The sequence below is a fragment of the Tripterygium wilfordii genome, chromosome 7, assembly GCF_013401445.1.
Source record: "Tripterygium wilfordii isolate XIE 37 chromosome 7, ASM1340144v1, whole genome shotgun sequence".
Taxonomy (NCBI): Eukaryota; Viridiplantae; Streptophyta; class Magnoliopsida; order Celastrales; family Celastraceae; genus Tripterygium; species Tripterygium wilfordii.
In genome coordinates, this window is record NC_052238.1 from 7240083 (window position 1) to 7262135 (window position 22053).

A 22053-nucleotide genomic window follows, 5' to 3' on the forward strand; every position below is an offset into this window, starting at 1 on the left:
AACGTCATTTTTAACAATAAGTTCTTTCATCCTTACCCGATCTAGTGCATAGGGCTATTCTTGAGCCACGTTAGTAGTGTTGAAGCACTCAACGAGTGCGCTTCTAGATATGGGTTCTCACCTGAGTGTGAGCTCGCACTCTTCTATCCCGACGAGTTCACTAGCGATTGGGTGAAATCCCCCCTTATCGTCATTATTAAGGGAAAGGGAGGTTCCCCATTTTCTGAATTCTATAAGGAGTCATTGAGAATCTTCCAACTTGCTCCCTACCAATGCAACTCTAATTTCTTCTGACTATTCAGTGGGCTTCACTATTTGAATAGGGCATACGGGTTCATAGTTAGGTCGATTGATTAGGAGAGGGTCTACTTTGTAGGCAAAAAGGAATGAAATGACCTCTAACAGGCTTATCCAAGGTGCAATAGTTGTTCCAGGTCAGCCATCCATCCCTCTTTAATTAGCCAATCCTATAGGATGTTATCTCTGCCATGTTCTGACCCTAGATTGCTCTTTTTCAGGTGATGATCCTTCTATATGACAAATCTGGGCATGTGGCCTTGTCCAAACTCTATAGACATTTAGGTGATGAAGAAATCAAGCCATTTGGCCGATCTGCCCTAATAATTCTTCGTTATACACTTTCGATGGTGTTATTTTCTTACTTCCCACAGAAGTGGACAAGGTCCAAGTAGTTGAATTCTTCGTTATCGTCGATTCAACCAATGCCCTTATTCTTGCTTTTTATGTCGGCTGAAATGATGGGCCGGTCCTCCCCAGGTTCCTTGTACGTCTTCTAGTATTGAAAGCTGGTTAAAGGGTGCCAATGATGATCTGGTCGATCTTCCCATTGCCAACTAGAACCTTTTCAAACTTGAGGAATCCAGTGCATAAACACACTGAATTTTATATTGGAGCGTAGAATTATTTCTGCTTATTTTCTTATAATCTTTTTTGCTTCAACGGGATCATCTTCAACAATGGTGCTTCCGATTAGAGCTTTTGGCGTTGGGGTCGGTGGCTAATGCGACCTATCGCTCCTCAATTACCTACTCCAGCCAAGCCTTTCGACTCACAGCTTCATGTTGATTATTCCAAAGGTCCTTCTGAAGTTCCTTCTCATGTCAAGAAAAAGGTCTAGAGCTAAGGGTATTGTTGAAGGAACTCATAAAAAGAAAAAACAAGTTACGTCGAGAGACTTGTGAGAAGATACCACAAGAGGATTGACCTGCACCAAAAAGTGACAAAGAAACAACCCCAAGTGTAGGGCAGTCATCAAGTAATAAATCCGGAAGTCCGGAGTCAAACCACAAGGAAACAATGTTGAGTAGAATGGATTTGATGCAAAAACTAGTAGGAGAGCTTATAGTAAAGAATAAAGATTTTTCTGCAAAAATTTAAAGAGGCCGAATAACCCGATAGCATGAGAAATTGTATCAAAACTAATGAATTAGAAAACTATAAAGGAAAACAACCTAGTCCCTAATCTATCTCGGTAGATATAAAGTTTTCATATTCAAAGCAAAAGGCAAGCAATCATAAAAGTTTAATTGGAAAAGTGACTTTTGACGACTTCAATTGAAACATGGCAAGACATTGGGTTCATTGATTTATGATGAAAGCTTAAGATTAGTGTGTTGGGTCTAAATTAACCTTACTAGCAAGTGTACTAGTCGGCGACTACAGCACAATGATAAGCAAGGGTCGAATCCACAGGGATGGAGTTATGTCTAATCCAAATGTATACTTGTATGTATGTATGTACAATGCAAACAAAGTAAATATCAACTCAAGATTGTTTGGGTTGGTAATTAAACTAAGACAAGTAAAGAGCAAAGTATTTTTGGTATTTTCTTAGAATAGGGATGCAACTAATGCAAATGAGATGAACACCAAGGCTTTGGAATCCCCCTTGGGAAATGACTTGCAATGACACAAATTCACACACATATTTGCTAATTCGGGCATAACGAATCCGTACCTAAGTCGGTTTTAGCGCACTTAAGCCAAATCTCCCTACAATCGATTACTAGCCATCTTATTGGTCTAGGTCGGATATTCCAAAATACATTCTAGCCATCCTATTGGTCTAAACATGCATAGGAATTCATGAAGTTCTATGGAGATTAGGATTCATACAAATTGTCACCTAATTAAAGGGAGACACATTCATAATCAAGTGTTTCAAGAAGCATAATCTACTTGACATATTATTGTCTAAGCAAATTCACCAAACAATTTCATCCAAAAACCTAAAGTGTTGGCCAAACACCACAAGCATGAATAAATTGCAATCAAACATAGAAACACAAGATTTATACCCAAATCAACTCATATGTATGTAAATCAAGTCATAAACAAAGTCATCAAACCCAAGGCTTCATCCTAGCCTTGGTACAAGTGATTTAGTTACACATAATGAGAGAAAAACACAAAAGGAGAGATGAGAAAATCATGAATAAACCCAATTAGTTGAGTAAATCCAAGTTGAGCTGAAGAATCTCTCCTCCTAGCTCCAAGAATCGCCTTCCCCCTCTGGTTTCGCCCCCCAGAAAATCAGTTCTAGGTCTAAAAACTCCCGCAGCTCGGACAAATCGCGACTTAAAACACCCCAGAAAATTGCTTTTCACGCCTAGGCGCGTTGTTTTCACGCCTAGGCGCACGCCTAGGCGCAATCCTAGGCGTGCACAACTTAAAATTCAAGTCCAACTCTCTGGACTGGGCGTGCAGGAGTGATCCTGGGCGTGCACAATTTGTGCGCCTAGGCGCGCCACGCCTAGGCGCGCGCCTAGGCGCGTTACCCCTAGGCATATTATTCAAATGACCATAACTTCTCCATATGACCTCCGATTTGCATGATTTTAGGTTCTACGGAAAGCTTGAGATGTCTAGTTTCCAATGCCTTTTGTTGCGCTCAATTCCAATAATGTGACAGAAAGTTATGACTATTTGAACACACGAAGGTCGGTGGACATTTTCTTCAATTCAGCCCTTTTTCCGTCGCTTTTCATCCAAACCGCAATCAACCTATCAAAATACAAATCAACACATAAATACACTCATTATTTATCAAAAGAAAGCTTAAGAGGGGGATATTTCTACCAAAAACAATAGGTATTATCATACCTATCATAGTGCACTTAATTTTCAATTAAAAGACCTAGCCTAACCAGAATCCTAGTTCCACACTTAAAAATCAATGCATCATAACATTATCACATTCATTCCATAGGTTCCAAATTACTTCCAATCAACACTCATATAATCACAAAACATGCAATCAAAAAAGTTAAGAATTGGGCTTTGAAGACTTTTACACAAACATGCTAAGACATTGGATTGCCAGATTATTAATGAAAGCTTAGAATACAACACACTGAATTTTATGAATTAATGTTCCCAATGGCTTGGCTTAGTTATCAATCTAGTTTAACACTCCAAATCGCTAAATCATAACATTAACATGCTCGTTTATAATTACCCAAATCAGAAATCAGCAGCTAATCACACAAAAGCATCAAAAGATTTAGAACTACAAACCTTATCTTGAACAATCCAACTTTGCAACTACCATTCAGATATTAAAGACTAGATAAAGAAATTAGCCACTCATGATTTTGTGATAAACAATAATTTATTGATTAAAAGCAGTGCTTACACAAGAATCGATGAGAACAAATAAAAAAAATCTATGAAAGCTTGAGAGAAAACTATTTTACTATTGTATGGCTAACTACGAAGAAAATGAAGTAAGTATCAAAAGTATCCAAAATAACCCTTAAAGTAGGGTTATATACAGTCTCCTAATCCTAATAAGTCCTAACTACCCGTACAAAATGATTCCCAATGGTTCTACGTTTTGTTTCCTGAGTTTCCTTTTAAAAACACTGTTCACAGGTTCGTTGCTCGCGACAACCCATCTTGATTGGCATATAGGTCATCCAAACGGCCTCCTATAATGAGTCTTCAAAAATTTACCTGTACATCTGGACGAGTTCTCTGGTCGCCCGGATGCCTCTGCCAGCTACACGATGTAGGTATAACTCTGAATGACATGTCCATTATTCATTTTAGTTTTATTACTTATTCTCTAATGTTCTATTTACGCAGACTTCTCAGGATAATATTTGTCTATTTAAATGGGGATATCATAAGGTGGCAATGGTTCCTTCTAAGGAGCGTTCTATTCTGATGCCCAAGGCTGCTAAGGTGGAAGGGAGTTCTTTTCTGACCATTGCTTGTTCAGAACATGACATTGTTGTAGAGTATAATAATGTGGGAGAAATGCATGCCTTGGCGGTGAAGGCATTGGTTGTGAGTCAGGCAGAGAATGAAGATGGGCATGCAGAGTGTTCAAAAGCGATCCAACCACTATTAGTTGAGTTTGGTGATCTATTTTCAGATGATTTACCATATAATCTCCCACCAAGGAGGGACATTCAATACCATGTTGATTTTATTCCTGGAGCTAATCTGCTTCACTAGAGATTGAGCCCTATATTAAGGGAGAATGTTGAGGATTTGCTGCGGAAAGGCTTTATAAGGGAGAACATGAGTGATTATGCTATTCGACCACTATTGGTGCCTAAGAAAGATGGTAGCTGAAAGATGTGTGTGGATAGTTGTGTCATTATTCGGATCACAGTTAAGTACCGTTTTCCTATCTCGCGGCTGGATGATATACTTGATCAATTATGGGGTTCAAAGGTGTTTTCAAAAATTGTCCTTCGTAGTGGATACCACCAGATTTGTAAGGGAGATGAGTGGAAGACAACTTTCAATACTAGGGATGGCTTGTATGAGTGGATGGTTATGCCATATGGCCTCTCCAATGCTCCTAACACATTCATGCGGGTTATGAATCAGGTATTGAGGCCTTTTGTGACTAAGTTTATGGTTGTTTACTTTGATGATATACTAATTTATAGCAAGACAATAGAGTAGCACTTGTTGCATTTACCTACTGTCCTGGCAGTTTTACAAGAAAACAAGCTATTTGTGAACTTGAAGAAGTGTAGTTATGATAGACAGGTTGATCTTTCTTGGATTTATGATCGGTTCAGAGGGTGTTCATGTGGATGAAGACAAGACCATGGCTAGTGTGGAGGAGAGGTATTATTGGCCACAGTTGAGGCGTGATGTGAGGAATTTTGTGCAGAAGTGTTTTAATTGTCAGACTGCTAAGGGACAATCTCAGAATATTGGATTGTATATGCCGCTACCTGTTCCTAGTGGTATTTGGGAGGATCTTTCTATGGACTTTGTGCTGGGATTACCATAGACTCAGTGTGGTGTAGATTCTGTTTCGTGGTGGTTGATAGGTTTTCAAAAATTGTACATTTTCTACCTTGTAAGAAGACATTGGATGCATCCCACATTGCACGGCTGTTTTTCAAGGAAATTGTGCGCTTGCTTGGAGTTCCTTTGACTATTACTTTTGATGGTGATTCTAAGTTCCTTAGCCATTTTTTGCTCACTTTGTGGAAGCCTGATACATCTTTGAACTTTAGTAGCACTGCACATCCTCAGATTGATGGACAGAAAAAGGTGGTGAATAGGTCACTAGGTAACATGATTCGCAGCATTTGTGGTGATAGACCAAAGTAGTGGGACCATGCCCTTGCTCAAACAAAGTTTGCTTATAACAGTGTTGTTCATAGTGCTACTAGTAAGTCGCCATTTGCGCTGGTTTACACACAGGTTCCTATACATGCTGTGGATTTATTGAGGTTGCCAGTTGCCCCTGGTGTTAGTGTTGTTGCAGGCAGTTTTGCTGATGATTCCCAGGCCATCCAGGCTGAGGTCAAGAAAAAGTTGGAGGCAACTAATGCAAAGTGTAAGACTGTTGCAGATAAACACAAGCGTGCTAGACTTTTTAAGAATGGTGATTTGGTTATGGTTTTCTTACGTAAGGAGCATTTCCCGGTTGGCACCTACAACAAATTGAAGCCTAAGAAGTATGGTCCTTTCAAGGTGTTGAAGAGATCAATGACAATGCTTATGTGATGGATCTTCCAACTCATATGGGGGATGTCCACACTTTTAATGTGGCTGATTTGTATGCATTTCATTTCTGTGAGGGAGCTTTGCCTTGAAGTTCGCTCGGGTCGAGTTCTTCTGAGGTGGAAGTGACTGATATAGGAGCTGATTTTGAGTTGGTTTGAGCCAAATTAGGGGTGTTTTGGAGCTGTTTGGATAGAAACAGAAAGTTGCATGAAATTACCACTTTTATCAGCTATTAGAAATCATTTTTGAGAGTGTAGTTGCACAATTGGCAAATTTGCAAACATTGTCTGTTTTCGATGAAATTTGATCAACTGAAACAAAACGACATTTTGAACCATCCTAGTTTCGTAAAATTCCATCGTTTCGGGCCTCAAATCGATTGCTTTCTATTTTAAGGGTGTTTTTATAATTTTATATTTTCGTGTTTTCATCATATTAGGGTTGTAACCGGTCCTAGAGGTCATTATCTCTTTCATTATCAATCAACATATCAAAAACCTAGAGAGTTTTCTCTCAACCTTTGGGTGGATTCCTTTGTTTCTTGAATCAAACGTTGGTTTGATTTGTTATTTTCTTCCTTTATTGATCTGCCTGCATTATTAATTCACCATCTCTATCTCAATGGATTTATGATCCAAAGGCACCTCAAAACTATTCTTGCTGAAAATGTAATTTTTTGAAAGAAAAGGCTCCTATTACAAATACATTACCGGGTATTCCTCTGCCATTTGGTAGTAAAAATGTTGCAGATAGGAATTCTGAGATTTGAAGAAAACTATACAACCACCCAGGGAAGGCATTTGATCTTCAATCGACTGATTCTCCCCTTAGCATGGATGTTTGGCAAGCAAAACCATCTCCCTCTATTACATATCAAATTTGGTCATGATTATTACTTGGTGGTGGAGCTCAAGTAGTGGAGAAAGAATCTGAAATTGAAGGGAATGTCTCTTATGGGCATCAGTTAGTTGAGGAGGATTCTTTAGTTGATGAGATGGGAGGTGATGGACAATTGGAAACATCTAATGAAGCAGATAATCTGAACTTGGATTCTAAAAGTCCAATCCATGAAATTGTAGATGATTAATGGGGCCAAAGATGAGGTGCAAATACAAGCATCTACATTTGATTCTATGGTAATATGCGCCTGCTTTTAGTTGCTCATTATTTGCAATCTCTACATTTGGTTTATGCTGTTCGTATAAAGAACATGAATATATTTTAATTTACTTTACTTTATATTTCGTATAAAAAACATGAATATGTTTTTTTACATCAAATTAGGGGGCAAAAACGATCAACATTGAAAACATATCCTTGCATAAAGACTTAACACTTTCTTTGACCCGTGAGAACAAAACGGCAAACACCTATCGCAAAACCTTTCAGACATAGAAACGAAAGATTAACCCAGACCTTCTCAACAAAAGACCACGGCTATAGCCAGTCCATCATATGATATAGGGCCAACAAAATAAAGCAAAATAGCCCAAATCTATAAACTTTAAATACCCATAAAAAAGACAATGAAGCTCAGTAGGTAGAATTGGGTAGAAGTACCTTTCACAATAGTCAACTGTCTTGAATGCCCTCACCAACATGACTACTATAAGCATAATATCACATACCGTGTGAAGCGTGGGTACGCTACTAGTTTTTTATATATACATAAGACCTACTCGAGGCGATACACCCACATCTCATCCCCTAAAAAAACTCCCAACCCATCAACGAGAGGTGGCTTGTTTGGCTATCGACTGGGCATTGGGTTAGGCACACATCTCATCCCCTAAAAAACTCCAACTCACCAACGAGAAGTGGCTTGTCTGCCTCGTTTGGCAATCGACTGGGCACTAGGTTAGGCATGGCATATGTGTACAGTGTTCCCTAGGTTCGATTCCAATGATAAATATATTTCTCAACGATATTTCAAATAAAAAAAATAAAAACACTCTAACCCTAACTCCCATGGGATTAGAACCATGATTCTCAAGGGTTTTAGATGGAGTAACCTACCAACCAGTCTACCTCTTAAATTCCTTTTAGTTACACATTAATGTTTCATTTTTATGACCCAAACATATGTGTGAAGGATGAATATATTCTCGGCGATTTTGATGAGATAATTAAAACTATAAATATAGGTCAAATTATGTATCCATACATTATATGCGATGCATGAAGGAGCTCAGGTACTATTAAGAATCCGTTTAGTATTGAGTTTGGATTTTCAACTTTTTTTTTAAGTGTTCTTTTAAAATTGTCTGCGAAAATGATCCAACAGAAACTTCTCTCGAACCCACTATTTTTTTTATAAACAGAAAATTTATTGAAAATCAAAATCACAAAATACGAAGGACTTACTCAAGGGACAGCCGACCACCAACAGAAGGCCACCCCAAAGCCAAAAAAGAAAAGAAAAGAAAACCGAAGGACTACCCTTCCTGAACAAAATTACCAAAAGGACTGAGGACAAAACTGAAAACAAAAACCCAAACAGAAGAAAGAGCTACAGCTGAAAAGGCAATAACGCAGAACATTAGCTACAATCCTCTACCAAAGAGCAGCTTAAGAACCCAATGATGAGGAAGAGCAAGGGAAACTGAAGCCTTAACTTTGAGCCATAACAAAATGAAGCCAAAATTAATCTTGCCCCTCACTGTCCAACTATCAGCCCAAACGACCAAAATGTACTTTTCGTCCCTAAACTATGGATGTGGTTTCATTTTTGTCATTTTCCTTTTTTTTTGTCCCATTTTTGTGTCCCACTATTTGAAGGTACCCATTTCATCCTTCAAGTGAGATTGAGGTCGAAAAAAGCTTAGGCGGCACATATGTGGCATGTGGGAGTTTGCAAACGTGGAAAACTATCCATAATTTGAACGATATGTCCCTGAAATATTTAAGTTAAAAATTTTTAATCTCTGAAATTACATCAAAATAAACACATTGTCCCTACAATTAAATTTATAAAAACAACAATTCACATAAACAAGAAACCAAATCCAAGAGACCAAATCCAGAACAAACATCAAGAAACCAAATCCAGTTCAAACATTACACATTTGATACAAATCCATCAAGTAAACAGCTTCAAACGCAACAAATCCATCGTAATTTGATCTGAGTATTATAGTATGCTAGAAGTACTTGATATCAGATAATTTATTATTGGAGCTAGAGTAGAACTTGCAACCATAAATACAAGTTTTAAATACAAAACAAAATCTCATATTACGAAAACTCAAACATCATCGGTACCCAAAAATTGAATCACCAATGAAATATCATTACTTCAAAGTTCAAACTGGACCCAAAGCCAGAAACTACACATGGCAATTGACAAATATGACATTTAGCATTTACATCGACTCATTATCTAGGTGAGCAATAACCAGCAAGACATTCCTCTTGATGAATATTGTTGGCATTGAACTACTTGAAACTCTCAGCACAATCCCCACGTGGAAGAGAAAAGCATTACCTGGGCCCCTAAGGCTCGGGCCTTTGGGTCGGGCTGGACCCTATTATATATATATATATATATATGTTTTATATATTACAAACAGTGCATATATATAAATATGTTTTATATATTTCTATATAATATATATATAATATATATATATACATATATACATATATTATAAATAAAGAAATTCTCTTATGCGGACACCCGCAAGTTATATTAGCTTACGCACCTTTTTTAATGGTATAGATGAGTGAAATGATAAGTATGGACTATAAATTTGGGCCACACATGTTTCCCAATCAATGGTGAGATTGAGGTGCGTAAGTTAATATAACTTGCGGGTGTCCGCATAAGAGAATTCTTGATTATAAATATATATATATAAATAATGTATGGTGTCACTGGCCAGGCTCAGACCGGGCTTAGAGCTCGGGCTCTGGCCAGTCCAAAATTGGCCCGAGGTGTCAGGCTTCAAGCCGGGCCCGGCCAAAGAAATGGAGCCCGACCCGCTCGAGGCATAGGGTAGGGTTGCCTAGGCCGGGCTTTGGCCACAAGTCGGGATCGGGATCGGGCTCGGGTCGGGCCTAGGCCTAGGCTCTTGGGCGAAATTGTGACCCCTAACCACACCTGCCTGCCCTACTAACCACACCTGCCTGCCTAGTAGGGCCTAGAAGAATAATGAAACCTACAAAAGAAATTTTGTCAGTGAAAAAAAAACCGCCCCAACCTCTAAACTATATTTTTTGAAGGTTTTTTTTAATAAACTAAATTTACCTTTGCAATATGAATGTTCCCTTCCTATCAGTGCAATGAGAGTGTTTAATAATTCATCTGCAAATTAATATTTATCACAGGCAATAAATATTAATTTATGACAGGCAAGAATGAGCATTGAGTTATGGTTGCAACTTGTATGTTGTAAGACCATCTCCAACCTAGTTTGTAAATGGGGTTGTAAAAGGCCCAACTACCATTATACAAACCCAATCACAAAAAATAGGGCTCCAACCCAGGTTGTAAATGGGGTTGCATTATGCAACCCGTGGGCTTCAGATGCCAAATATCCACCTCTTTTCCTTGGGATGGAAAATACGAGGGTTGTCTTCAACCGTTCTTCGTCTCTTCTCCGTTGAACACATAGTTGTCGTCACTATCTTGAAGCTTCCATTCCAGGTTGGTTTGCGTCGATTTTGGTATGGATTTCAAGTTTTTTATGTTTAATCATCTTGTATTTGAGATTGTAATCGATCTATTACCTTCTTTTCTCCGAAAATCCTCAACTACATTGCGATGGGCATCCGGGGTTTTATCTTACGATTTTCACCGAACTCAGGCTTCGAATCAGGTATGAATCGATCATTGTATACTAGTTCTTTCAGGTTTTGTTCAAGATTTTGTTGATTGAAAGTTTATTTGTGAAATAGGGCTTAGGATCTACTGAGTTTTTAGGCGTTTGTTTACATCTTTCTATGCTGAACTGGGACTGGGAGTTGTTCAATGAATATTTGAGGGATTAGGGTTTCACCTGCTCCATGTCCATGATTAGATCAGTTTTGGTTTATGGGTTTCTAGTTTTGTTGATGGATTGATGAATGAGTGGGATTTTAAGTTGTTAATTGTGTTGTTTGGATTGGTTTGACTTCAATCTGGACTTGGTTTCACTAAATTATGTACCTTTTCTTGTGTTGTTTGAATGTTATTGTTTTCCTTGTTTGAGTAAGAATTTAATGTCTTTTTTTTTGTTGAGATCTTGGTTCTAATTTAGATTACCTGTTATCTGTAGTGGTTTTAGAATAAGTAGATGAGAGGGAATTCATTGTGTTTCCTTTGTTGCTGCTCATGGAAAAACGATGAATCGAAGCACATTATTTGTTAGATACAATCTCATAAAGGAATCCACTTCTTTTTGAATGAAGAAACAACCAGTGTCACGATACTGTTTATGAACGATACTGTTTATGAATGATACTGCTTGAAATATTTTGTTCATATAAGAATTTACGAATTAATATAACATAATTTCATTATTATTATAGGAAAGATAGAGGGAAAATAGAGGTTGGTAGTTTGTTGAAATGGTTTTTTTATTTTTATTATAGGAGATATGGAGGGAAAGTGAATGTTGGTTATTCTCAAGAAATAGTGAAGCTTGTACGATTGTAGGTTCACGAGCATGTCCAGTGTACATTCCCTGCCATGTAGTGGGGCAGTTCTTCCAAGTCCGTTGCATGCAATCAATACTACCCAACATGCCTGGGAATCCTACTTGTTCTCCGAAGGAGAGTAATCTAGCAATATCATTGGAATTAGGAGCCCTCAGGTAATGATCGCCATAAACGTCAACAACAGTAGCGATGAAATGGCGAAGACACTGGATAACAATACTTTCACCGATCCGAATGTATTCGTCAATAGAATCTGCGGGTTGCCCATATGCCAACATGCACATTGCAGTTGTGACCTTTTGGAGTGATGACAAGCCAAGAACTCCCAGAGCATCTCTTTTTTGAAGAAAATAGTCGTTACGAGCAACAACGTCGTCCACAATACGACAGAAGAGATGTCGGTTCATCCGAAAACGTCTCCGAAAAAGATGAGGAGGAAATACTGGAACCTCTGCGAAATAGTCATGCCACAATCTTTGATGACCTTCCTCCCAATTGCGGTTGATAACACGATGACCGGGAGCGGAACCACGGTGGCTCATAATTGCTACATTCCGACGTTGTTCTTCTTCTTCCAACATGGCAACCATCGTAATATCAAGATCATCATCGGAATCCTCATCTATATTGAGAAGTTCACCTAAGATATCATGATAACGACTCATTTTGATATCAAAGAAAATGAAAATTTGATGTGAGGATGATGATTCTTGTTTGCTCCAATATTGAATTATTGAACAAACATCAACTATATATAGGCAATTTTTGGGTTTAAAATTCGAAACTTAAAACAAGGCGAAAATTTTTTAGGTGGGATACAAAATGGACGGGATGAAATTAAAAATTTCAAACATTCCAATTCATTTAGGCGGGAAAATTTTAAAATATTAAATAAGTAATTTTTTGATATTATTTTTTTAGACAATTCATATATATATTTAATAAGTATAACTAGTATCGGGCTGGAATTATAATGGGCCTTCAATTTGGGCTTTAGTCTTAAATATTAAATTGCATCTCCATTATACAACGCCCCATTGCAATCAAAAAAATTTCCAACCCCTAAAACACAACTATTCATGGATGCAAAATTTAAATTGCATCCCTAATTTCCAACCCATGGTTGGAGATGCCCTAATAGTTAGTTAAATATTTTTCCGAAACTAGCTACTAATTTGAGAATAGAATCAAGGAAGAAAATATGATAATTGAGGGTAAAAATCAATCAATCCATCATTGTTTTACCGTAAAAAAAAAAACCCACGAGTACAAACATATAGCTAATCGCCTGCAGCAGCCCTCATATCCATCATTTTTATAATGTCATAATTACATTTATTGATTAAACTACTAAAAATTTCTTGTCATACACATTGCTTCCACCGTATCATTTATCAAATATCTTATGACCACTACCTTTGTTTTTACCAGTTTGATTTTACGCCATCATTAAATTTATTGATTAAAATACTTTTTTTTTTGTCATATACATTGCTTCCACCTCATCTTTTATAAATATCTTACAAGAGCTTTGTAAGGAGATAAATGTGGTCTTTTAATTTATAAATCTAGCTTCAACCTTTGTATATGTTGAGTATAATATTTTCTTATAAAAACCAGTTTCCAGAGTTAATATTTTAACCGATTACTTCACTCTAGTTTTTTTTTTTCCCTCCTTATTATTCAAAAAAAATTATAAAAAATAAGGCTTTTCAAGAGAATGGAGCGATAACCAACGAGATGTGGCTCAATTGACAATCGACTGGGTTACACATATGTGTGCCTAAAATTTGATTATAATGAGAAACAAATTTCTCAACAGTATTTAAAAAAAATGGAGTGATCCAAGAAATTGGACAACTAATCACAAGAACAAGGGAAAATGAATCTTATCCAAGGAACAATAAAAATATTGAAGGTAAAGTGGACAATGCAGCATAGTGAGAGGAGTCAAAATTCTAGAGACAAATTCATTTACATATGTTTGTCCTGTTCGAAAAATGAGAATATATGACGTATGTGATCACGTAGTTGGAGAAATTATGATGCTCACACACACAAAAAAGAAATAAACAATTAGTGGAAAATGTTAGGGTGTAGACTCTCTGTGGATAATAGTGTTTAGGGGTTAGTGAGAAACCCTATAAATACCCCACCCTAAGATGCTCCATATAGACAGATTTACAGTAATGGCTTCAACTACTCTTTTCATTTCTCTTATTCTTTTTGAATTCATGGTAATATCATCACTTGGGTATGCTAGATACATCCATCACTCTATTCCTTCAGCAACAAAGGTCATTTCATCCAAAAAGGAAGAAGAAAAGCTAACCAGATCAACCAACTTGCTCCCTGAAGATGACATTGACATCTTCAAGAATAACTCTTTAGTTGAGAAGGAATTTAAGTTTCCTGTTCTTCCTGCTATATACGCTTCGATTGATGACCTTACTCGTCACGTTGGTTACATAAAGCTTCGACATACTACAGATGCAAGGTAATTATTAATCAAGTAATCTTTTTATTGTTGTTTCCCAAATAAGTGTGAGATTTTGTGTAATTTTGACACATACAATCCATCTAAAAGATTTTTTTTTTTATTTGTTTTATAGGATGTTCTACTACTTCTTTGAATCACGGAATAGTAAAGAAGATCCAGTTGTGATATGGTTGACCGGAGGGCCAGGAGGCAATAGTGCAATTTCAATATTTAACGGAAATGGTCCTTTTCGTATCGAAGAATACAACTTAAGTAGCCTTCACCTAAAATGGAATATTTATGGTTGGGATATGGTATTATCTCACTAATGTCATTCCACTATCTAAAGGGCTAGATTAAATAGACCGTAAATTGTTGTTCGCTATAGCTAAAATGGACTCATATGGTTACAATTTAATGGTTAAATACAAAACAAAACATATGTGGTCTTCAAAATGTTGTATTCATTGACGTGTCATTTAGTTAGACTGCCTTGCTTTTTTAGTTCATTTTAAAAAAATTTCATAAATAATTAGTTTTTTTGTTATTAATTATTTAAGCGTGAGAGAGAACTTGAACCTTACTCCTATTAGAAATCCTCAAGAATTTTTATCACCATATCATGAGCTCCTTATTGTTTTAAAATAAATGTATTATAATCTAATTATTTTTAACATACAATAATTTATTTTATTTTTTATAGGTATCAAACATTATATATGTTGACCAACCTATCGGTACAGGTTTGAGTTATCCTTTTAACGATAATGACATAAGACAAGATCAAAATGGTATCAGCAATGATTTGTATGATTTTTTACAGGTTTAATTTCTCTCTCTTCCTATCTATTCTTAATTCAATTAATAAAATCTAATAATTGATGTTGTCCTTTATTTTCTACAATGACAGGAATTTTTTAAAAAATATCCCGATTTTGTCAATAACGATTTTTTCATAACTGGACAATCTTATGCTGGTCACTATGCTCCTGCTTTGGCTTCTCGGATACAGAGAGGAAATAGAGAAAATGAGGGAATTCATATAAATCTTAAGGTATTTTTTGAGTTGAGTTACTAAATTTTCATGTTGTTCGTTATTAAATTTGCTTAACTATGTACTTTTGCAGGGATTTGCTGTTGGTAATGGACTTATAGATTTAAAAATTCAATACCCATCATTACCATATTATGCTTGGTCTGAGGGAAAAATTACATACGACCAATACATGCAACTAAATGAATTGAATCAACAATGTGAATCAGACACAGAAACATGTCGTGAGTATTATTTTTGATAACAAATTACTTCTTTTTTGAATCCATGTTGTGTTGCATTTGTTAGGACATGTGGTCTCTGGAGGAGAGAATAGCTTCATCGATATATTCTTAGCATTTATTGAAGTGATTGAGAGTACTTAAACGATAAAATGTGCTTGATTGATAATTTGTGAATGTTGCCTTGTTGTTAGGCACAGGTAATGATACTGCTTGTTTGGACGCGTTTGAGTCTTGTGATTTAATATACCAACGAACTCTTGGGAGCGGAAATTTTGATGTAAGAAATCCTAAGACAATCATGCCTTCGTAGACTGTTACAAATATAATTATGAAACTTGAACTTCTATGTGTTTGTGTTATATATATAGTCTAAAGATATCAGAAAGGATCGTGGAGCTAGTAATAACTACTCAACACTTGCACGTTTAATGAATGCACAACCAATAAAGGATGCTCTTGGCGTGTCAGATATAGAATTTGTTTTGTTGAGCGGACCTGTATATAATGCACTAAAGGGAGATTGGGCAAAAAATCTTGAAGCAGGCATTCCAACTCTACTTGAGGATGGAATCAAAGTCCTTATTTATGCGGGAGATAAAGATTTTATATGCAACTGGCTTGGTAAACTTCACAGTGTCATATTATAATTTATTTTTTGTTTACATCTGACTTTATGTATATTGGTGTTTCTATTTGATCAGGAAATTTTCGATGGCTCATGAGTATGGAGTGGAATGGCCAACAAGAATTCATACACTCTAAAAAAATTAAATTTGAAGTTGATAGAAGTGATTCGGGATTGATGACTAGCCATGGACCTCTCACTTTCATCAAGGTTTGTGAATGTATATGTGCATACGCATCAATGTATATTATCTAATGTAGTCTAATTCTAGTGACTCTTACTCTACATCAGGTTTATGATTCTGGAATCAATGTTCCAGGGGATCAACCAAAAGTTGCTCTGCACATGATAAAGCATTGGATGAAAGGAGAACTCTAAGTGATTGTCTCTTATTAAGTTGTGATTTTACATTTGACAATGTCCTTTTTCGTCTTCCTCTTTCTAGTATGGTGTGTTTTGCTAGTGTTTTTCTCTAATTTTACTTTATATAATAAAACAATAGATGTACCAAATATGATTGAGCTTGATTATGACATATTTGGGATTGTAATAAAATGAAACTGGGTTTACATTTTTGAGACTTTTCTAATACCCAACACTTTTTTTTTTGATAAATCTGATTGTTATTAACTAAGAATGAAGTTACATTAGGGGAACGAGAAGAAAATTAAACATCGCCCAACTAACAATCCCAATGAATATGGATCTGTCATTTAATTTATTGATCAATTGTAATTTTTCTACATAAATCGCCCAACTTGTTTGGTATAAAAGTTGTCTGTAGCGAATTGAGTGATCAAAAGCCTTATATGTTCAACATGGTGTAGTGATGGTATAATTATCGTGAGGCACATATGTTGGATATCGTATGTGTAATGGGTCTACATTGGATACTGATGACGTTCAAAACTATCTTCGATTTCAAGGACGTCACAGGAGATAGGGTCGAAGTCAAGAAGATCCTTGTAGTGCTGAAGAGTCTGCACAAAGAAGCACTAAGCTATGGGAGGCCCCGAGGGTGTGCTCGAGAGACCTCTCTAACGCTCAAATAAGTAAATAGTCAAAAGGAAGAATGCTCGGTGTTCAGAATTCTGCTCTCAAATTACTGTTAACTATGCTATAATGCAAAGAATTGGAATTGTTTACCTGTAGCGGAGTCTCCTTTTATATGAGTTAGAGGAATTCTAGTTTTGGAAGGAGTGGATCTCCTCTCCTTAATCTTAGGCGAGATCATATTACATTAGGGTGTCTTAAAGTCACAAAATCAGAATATTGTTAACACCTCGACTCTAAAAAGTTTGTCTAAGAAAACTTTGGGGTCAAATTACATTTTCTTTCTTCAATATAGACGCAGTAACATTGATAAAAATTACATCAATAGCTGATAACACAAGAAATTCCAGTTGCAGGCTTACAGCTAAGGTCAACAAATACTAAGATATTAGATAGAGCTACACATTAATAAAATTGTTTAAGGCCTAATTTGGTCAAACTTTTTGAAAGTAGCAGATATACTAGCAGAAATGGTGGTAGCAAAAATGTTGGACAATTTTAGTAACAGATATGCTGGTTGAATGCTTTGTAGTGTTTGGTTGAAATTTTGTTGGTAAATTTAATCTATGTAGCATATTGTGATAAATTACGTGAAGGGGTATTTTGCATTTTAGTTGTATAAGAGAAATATAACTGTATCCAAACATTAAAATTAATAGGGATAAGTATCACAAATACCCTTTAAGTTACGAAAAAGGGTCAATTCAGCCCTCTATCTTTTTTTCGTGCCAAATGAGCCCCTCAACGTCAACTAATGGGTCAATCAAGCCCTTGGGTCACTATTCCGTCAAAACGTTGATGACGTGGCCGTTAAGTGTTGAGGTGTAATTTTTTATTTTTAAATCAATTTCCACGTGTACAACCACCAATACATTGATGCCACGTGGCAGAATTAATTTATTTACATTTAGTCAATTTAAAAACTTTAATTATTTGTTGACTTATTTTCTGGGGTCTACAAAGCCCTTTAAGAAGATGAGATGGGTCAATTAAGCCCTTACAATTTATGTAATAGGGTCAAATGAAACCTTCATATACCTAACCTGTAGCTGCAATCCATATATCAACATTCATAAGACTTACAGGATACTTCAGTGGTCCCAAATCAACTACAAAACAAGACAATAGATATTCAAATTCATACAATTCCAGGGATACTAAGTCCCAATAGAAATCCAGATACTGTAACAATAAAAACCATCATTAAATGAAAACTAAGTTCATAACAAACAAAAACAACATAACAATTCCAAATAGTGAGACAATAAAATCCATTCTTCAAGAGCCACCTCCAGCTTCATTATGGGATGAGTTGTTCTTAGTCATGGATTTTTGACTTCCACGATCTACCACCCTAGCCATTGAAGTTCTAGGCTACAATAAAGACAAACAAATCCTGTGTCAATACCAGTTGGAATTTTTCTCTTCCTTGGATTGCTCTTAGCCTTGCAGTCTTTGTGAAAACGGCTTACGTACTTAGACATTGTTGCAGCCATTGAATTGCTAGACTGTCCTTGTGTAGTTTGACATGAACCAGTTGTGGTCCCTTCCATACTTGCAGTAGCAATGGAAGCAGAAGCAATGGAAGGAGAAGTCTGCTGGTTTGGTGTCCTATATACAGTGAGGGTACTCCTTTGGCTGCTGGCTCCCGGACATTCCTTGTTTCTTGCATTGTGACCTTTGCTTTTGCAAACATTGCAAGTTACTAACCTCCCAACTCTGCTCAATTTGTGTTTCAATACATTCTCATTAATTTCCCTCCTCCTTTTCTTCTTTGGCCTCCCAGGCATTTTCCTCAACTTTGGAGGAACCACAACATCTAGCTCACTTTTTGGCCACATATTTTCTCCTCGAATTGGCTCTAGTGGTACTTGATATGCCCTCAGATAAATTGGTGTCTTGTACCAAAGATTAATGTAATCTTCAGGCTTGTCACCATTATCATGTAATGCATGGATGGCATGGGGGCAAGGGATTCCAGAAAGTTGCCATGCCCCACATGTGCACTCACCTTCTCTTAATCTAACAACAAATTGATTAGAACCATGTCTGACTTCATAACTCCCTCCCCCATTCCACTCAGACACCCATACATGACTCTCATTCACATTGTGCAAAAACTTTTTGTGTATCAGTGGACCATAATCATGTTTCCATGAATTAACACCAACTGTCTTGTCCCTAAACCTCCTCATCATTGCCCTCCTAATATCTTCTAATATAGATATTATAGACTTGCTTCTTGCCTCAACTATTGTCCCATTAAATGCTTCACACAAGTTATTATCATTTGAATCACACCTTGGCCATGCTGAGAAGAAAGCTTTGCACCAATGCTTAGGATCACACAGCATCAAGTCCTTAGCAGCCTCTGGGTGCACCCTCTCAAGATTCTTGTAATTCTTGTCAAAGTCATACTTGTTGGTGGACTTAGCTAGGGCCCAGAACAAGTTCTTCAAATGTCTTCCTGAGTGTGTCTTGCCCCAATTTGCATACAGATGTCGACAACAAAACCTGTGATCAGCTTTGGACCATGTTTCTGCAACAGCCCCAACCAATCCCTACATATAATAGTATTGAATTAGATGCCAGATAATAGTACATAACATAATGATTAAAAAGTTAAACCAAACATGATAAACATACCTTCTGTCTATCACTTATTATTGTCCAGAGCTCTCCCTCAGCTGTCCCAAGATCATGCCTCAACAAGTTTAGGAACCATGTCCATGTCTCATTATTCTCCACTAGAACTACAGCCCAAGCAACAGGGAACATTTGGTTGTTCCCATCCCTAGCAATTGCTGTTAGTAGCTCACCCTTTACCAACCCCTTAAGGAAACAACCATCAACTCCTAACACTGGTCTACATCCATTTAAAACCCCAACTTTGCAACTTTTGAAACAGCAGTAAAATGCTTTAAATGATGGTGGATCATTCTCATTCTGTCTATTAGTGAGTAAGGAAACAGTGGAACCAGGGTTAGAAACTAATAACTCCTCGGCATAATCCCTGAGTTTAGCATACTCCTTTATACAATTACCTGCCAAATTAGCCAATATTCTCTTCCTAACCCTTTTGCATTGAGTTAAGTTAATTTCTAACTGCAATGTTCTCTCCATAAAAGGCTTCAGATACCTAATCTTAATTTCTGGAAGTGCAGCTACTAGATCATAGAACTTAGAGACTAAAAATTTATTGGTCAGACTCTTCAATACCCTTTTTGGTTCACATGAGTGTTCAGACACATAAGTTTTCACTTGAAAACTGTCAATCACTTTGTCATAGGATGCAAAAATAATCCATTTACAATCAGCAGCCCCTTTGCATTTAGCTCTGCATCTTTTGGGCTCATTTTTCATGAATCTTATATCTTTCCTACTCATAATTGCATATGTTGTGACAGCTTCTTTAAATTCATCATTAGATTGAAATAACATGTCAAGCTCAAAAGAGGGTATACCTTTATTGCCTTTGAAAAGTGGATATCTACTCTTCTTTATGACAACATCTTCTCTAAACTCAGGGTCCTCATCACTGTTTTCTCCATAGCTGCCAGGATCAGAAGATTCCAAATATTCACTCAAATGCCCATCTGATTCATTATTTTCTTCAGCATCCTCACTACCATCTACCCCAGCATCTCCAACACTACCACCAACCCCATCATCTACATCAATACCACCAACATCAACATCAGTAACATTTGCATTATCACCATCATCCTCTTTGTCACTTTCCTGTAGCATAGCCACAAACTTCCATCCTCTGCCGAAATTCATAACTTTCTCTCTAGCAGCAATGATCTCTTCATCATCCTCTGAAGATTCGTCCAAAGGGAGAAATTCTTCCTCACTTTCTTCTCCTTTCTCAGCATCACTATAATCACTGTCAGAACTTGGTGGTGATGCCTGCAAAAAATGCAGACATTAACTAAACAGAACACAAGTCTTTATCAAGAAACAAAGAATCACAAAACGTCTTCTCACTCTTCTAATTCGCTTAGCTCTTGTCTTTCGGTTCACCATTGTTACTGGATCAACCAAGGTATAACTGATTAAAATTGCAAAGAAGTACACCTAGTCAATGCAAAATTGAAACAGAATGGGAGCCAGCTCAAAATAAACAGGGAGCGAAACCCAAATCGAAACACATATTGTAGATCAAAACAGAAACCAAAATCGAAACATAAAGGTATCTAAATCGAATAGAAAGAACCCTAGTGCATACTGCAATAACCCAAATCGAAACAAAGGAGCGAAACCCAAATCGAAACACATATTGTAGATCGAAACAGAAAGGGATAGAAACAGACACCAAAATTGAAACATAAAGGTATCTAAATCGAACAGAAAGAACCCTAGTGCATACTACAATAACCCAAATCGAAACAAACAAGGAGCGAAACCCAAATCGAAACACATATTGTAGATCGACACCCATTTTCGAAAACCAAATCAAAACATAATACCCAAATCGAAAGGTAAATCGTAACTGAAAGGGATACCTGAGCAAGGAGGGAGACTCAGTATCAAGTTTGCAAGCTGCAAGAACCCTAGCGCAGCAAGCGAGAGTGGCACAGGTGGGAAAAAATCGTAAGACTGAACCCTAATTGGAATTGGGTTTACTATAATGCAATTTTAGTTTAATTTTTTATCAAATTCCATGTAAATAATTCCACATATTACTCACATTATATAAATGTATATGACATATAAGAAAATGGTCTCCACGTCAGCAATTTTTGACGGACCATAGATGGAAGGGCAAACGTGATCCATTAGTTGACGTTGAGGGGTTCATTTGGCACAAAAAAAGATAGAGAGCTGCATTGACCATTTTTCGTAACTTAAAGGGTATTTGTGATACTTATCCCAAATTAATATAATCAAATAAAATGTAAAAAGCAGTGAATCTAAAGTTACTTAATTTTAATATAATTAAATAAAAATTAAAGATACGTACTTTATTATAAAT

General features: G+C 36.6%; 3 protein-coding genes across 3 annotated transcripts; 1 reads left to right on the forward strand and 2 right to left on the reverse strand.

The window, feature by feature from the left end:
* Positions 1-6064: 6064 nt before the first annotated feature.
* LOC120002560 lies at positions 6065-12305 on the reverse strand. The gene is made up of 2 exons (XM_038851324.1): positions 11631-12305; positions 6065-6184 (listed from the first exon to the last, which is right to left on the reverse strand). The coding sequence occupies exons 1-2, from the start codon at positions 12303-12305 to the stop codon at positions 6065-6067; spliced, it is 795 nt and encodes a 264-aa protein (XP_038707252.1).
* Positions 12306-13829: 1524 nt separating this feature from the next.
* Positions 13830-16400, forward strand: LOC120002561 (serine carboxypeptidase-like). Its single transcript, XM_038851325.1, has 10 exons — positions 13830-14137; positions 14253-14433; positions 14823-14942; positions 15030-15173; positions 15247-15397; positions 15462-15530; positions 15589-15674; positions 15766-16018; positions 16099-16232; positions 16314-16400. Exons 1-10 carry the CDS (start codon positions 13830-13832, stop codon positions 16398-16400), a joined length of 1533 nt encoding a protein of 510 aa, XP_038707253.1.
* Positions 16401-18079: 1679 nt separating this feature from the next.
* LOC120002562 lies at positions 18080-21104 on the reverse strand. Its single transcript, XM_038851326.1, has 6 exons — positions 21066-21104; positions 19722-20987; positions 18548-19636; positions 18365-18449; positions 18220-18257; positions 18080-18124 (listed from the first exon to the last, which is right to left on the reverse strand). The coding sequence occupies exons 1-6, from the start codon at positions 21102-21104 to the stop codon at positions 18080-18082; spliced, it is 2562 nt and encodes an 853-aa protein (XP_038707254.1).
* Between the last annotated feature and the right edge of the window lie 949 nt (positions 21105-22053).

What these genes read in the sequence shown, in the direction of transcription:
- LOC120002560 (XM_038851324.1), bottom strand. Translation starts at nt 12,305, where the DNA reads ATGAGTCGTTATCATGATATCTTAGGTGAACTTCTCAATATAGATGAG. An exon ending in ATGCTCGTGAACCTACAATC is followed by an intron (nt 6,185 to 11,630) that starts GTACAAGCTTCA and finishes CTATCCAAACAG; the next exon opens with CTCCAAAACACCCCTAATTT.
- LOC120002561 (XM_038851325.1), top strand. Translation starts at nt 13,830, where the DNA reads ATGGCTTCAACTACTCTTTTCATTTCTCTTATTCTTTTTGAATTCATG. An exon ending in GAATTCATATAAATCTTAAG is followed by an intron (nt 15,174 to 15,246) that starts GTATTTTTTGAG and finishes GTACTTTTGCAG; the next exon opens with GGATTTGCTGTTGGTAATGG. An exon ending in TTTTATATGCAACTGGCTTG is followed by an intron (nt 16,019 to 16,098) that starts GTAAACTTCACA and finishes CTATTTGATCAG; the next exon opens with GAAATTTTCGATGGCTCATG.
- LOC120002562 (XM_038851326.1), bottom strand. Translation starts at nt 21,104, where the DNA reads ATGGTGAACCGAAAGACAAGAGCTAAGCGAATTAGAAGA. An exon ending in CTGCAACAATGTCTAAGTAC is followed by an intron (nt 18,450 to 18,547) that starts GTAAGCCGTTTT and finishes TCTTTATTGTAG; the next exon opens with CCTAGAACTTCAATGGCTAG. An exon ending in GACTTAGTATCCCTGGAATT is followed by an intron (nt 18,125 to 18,219) that starts GTATGAATTTGA and finishes TATGGATTGCAG; the next exon opens with CTACAGGTTAGGTATATGAA.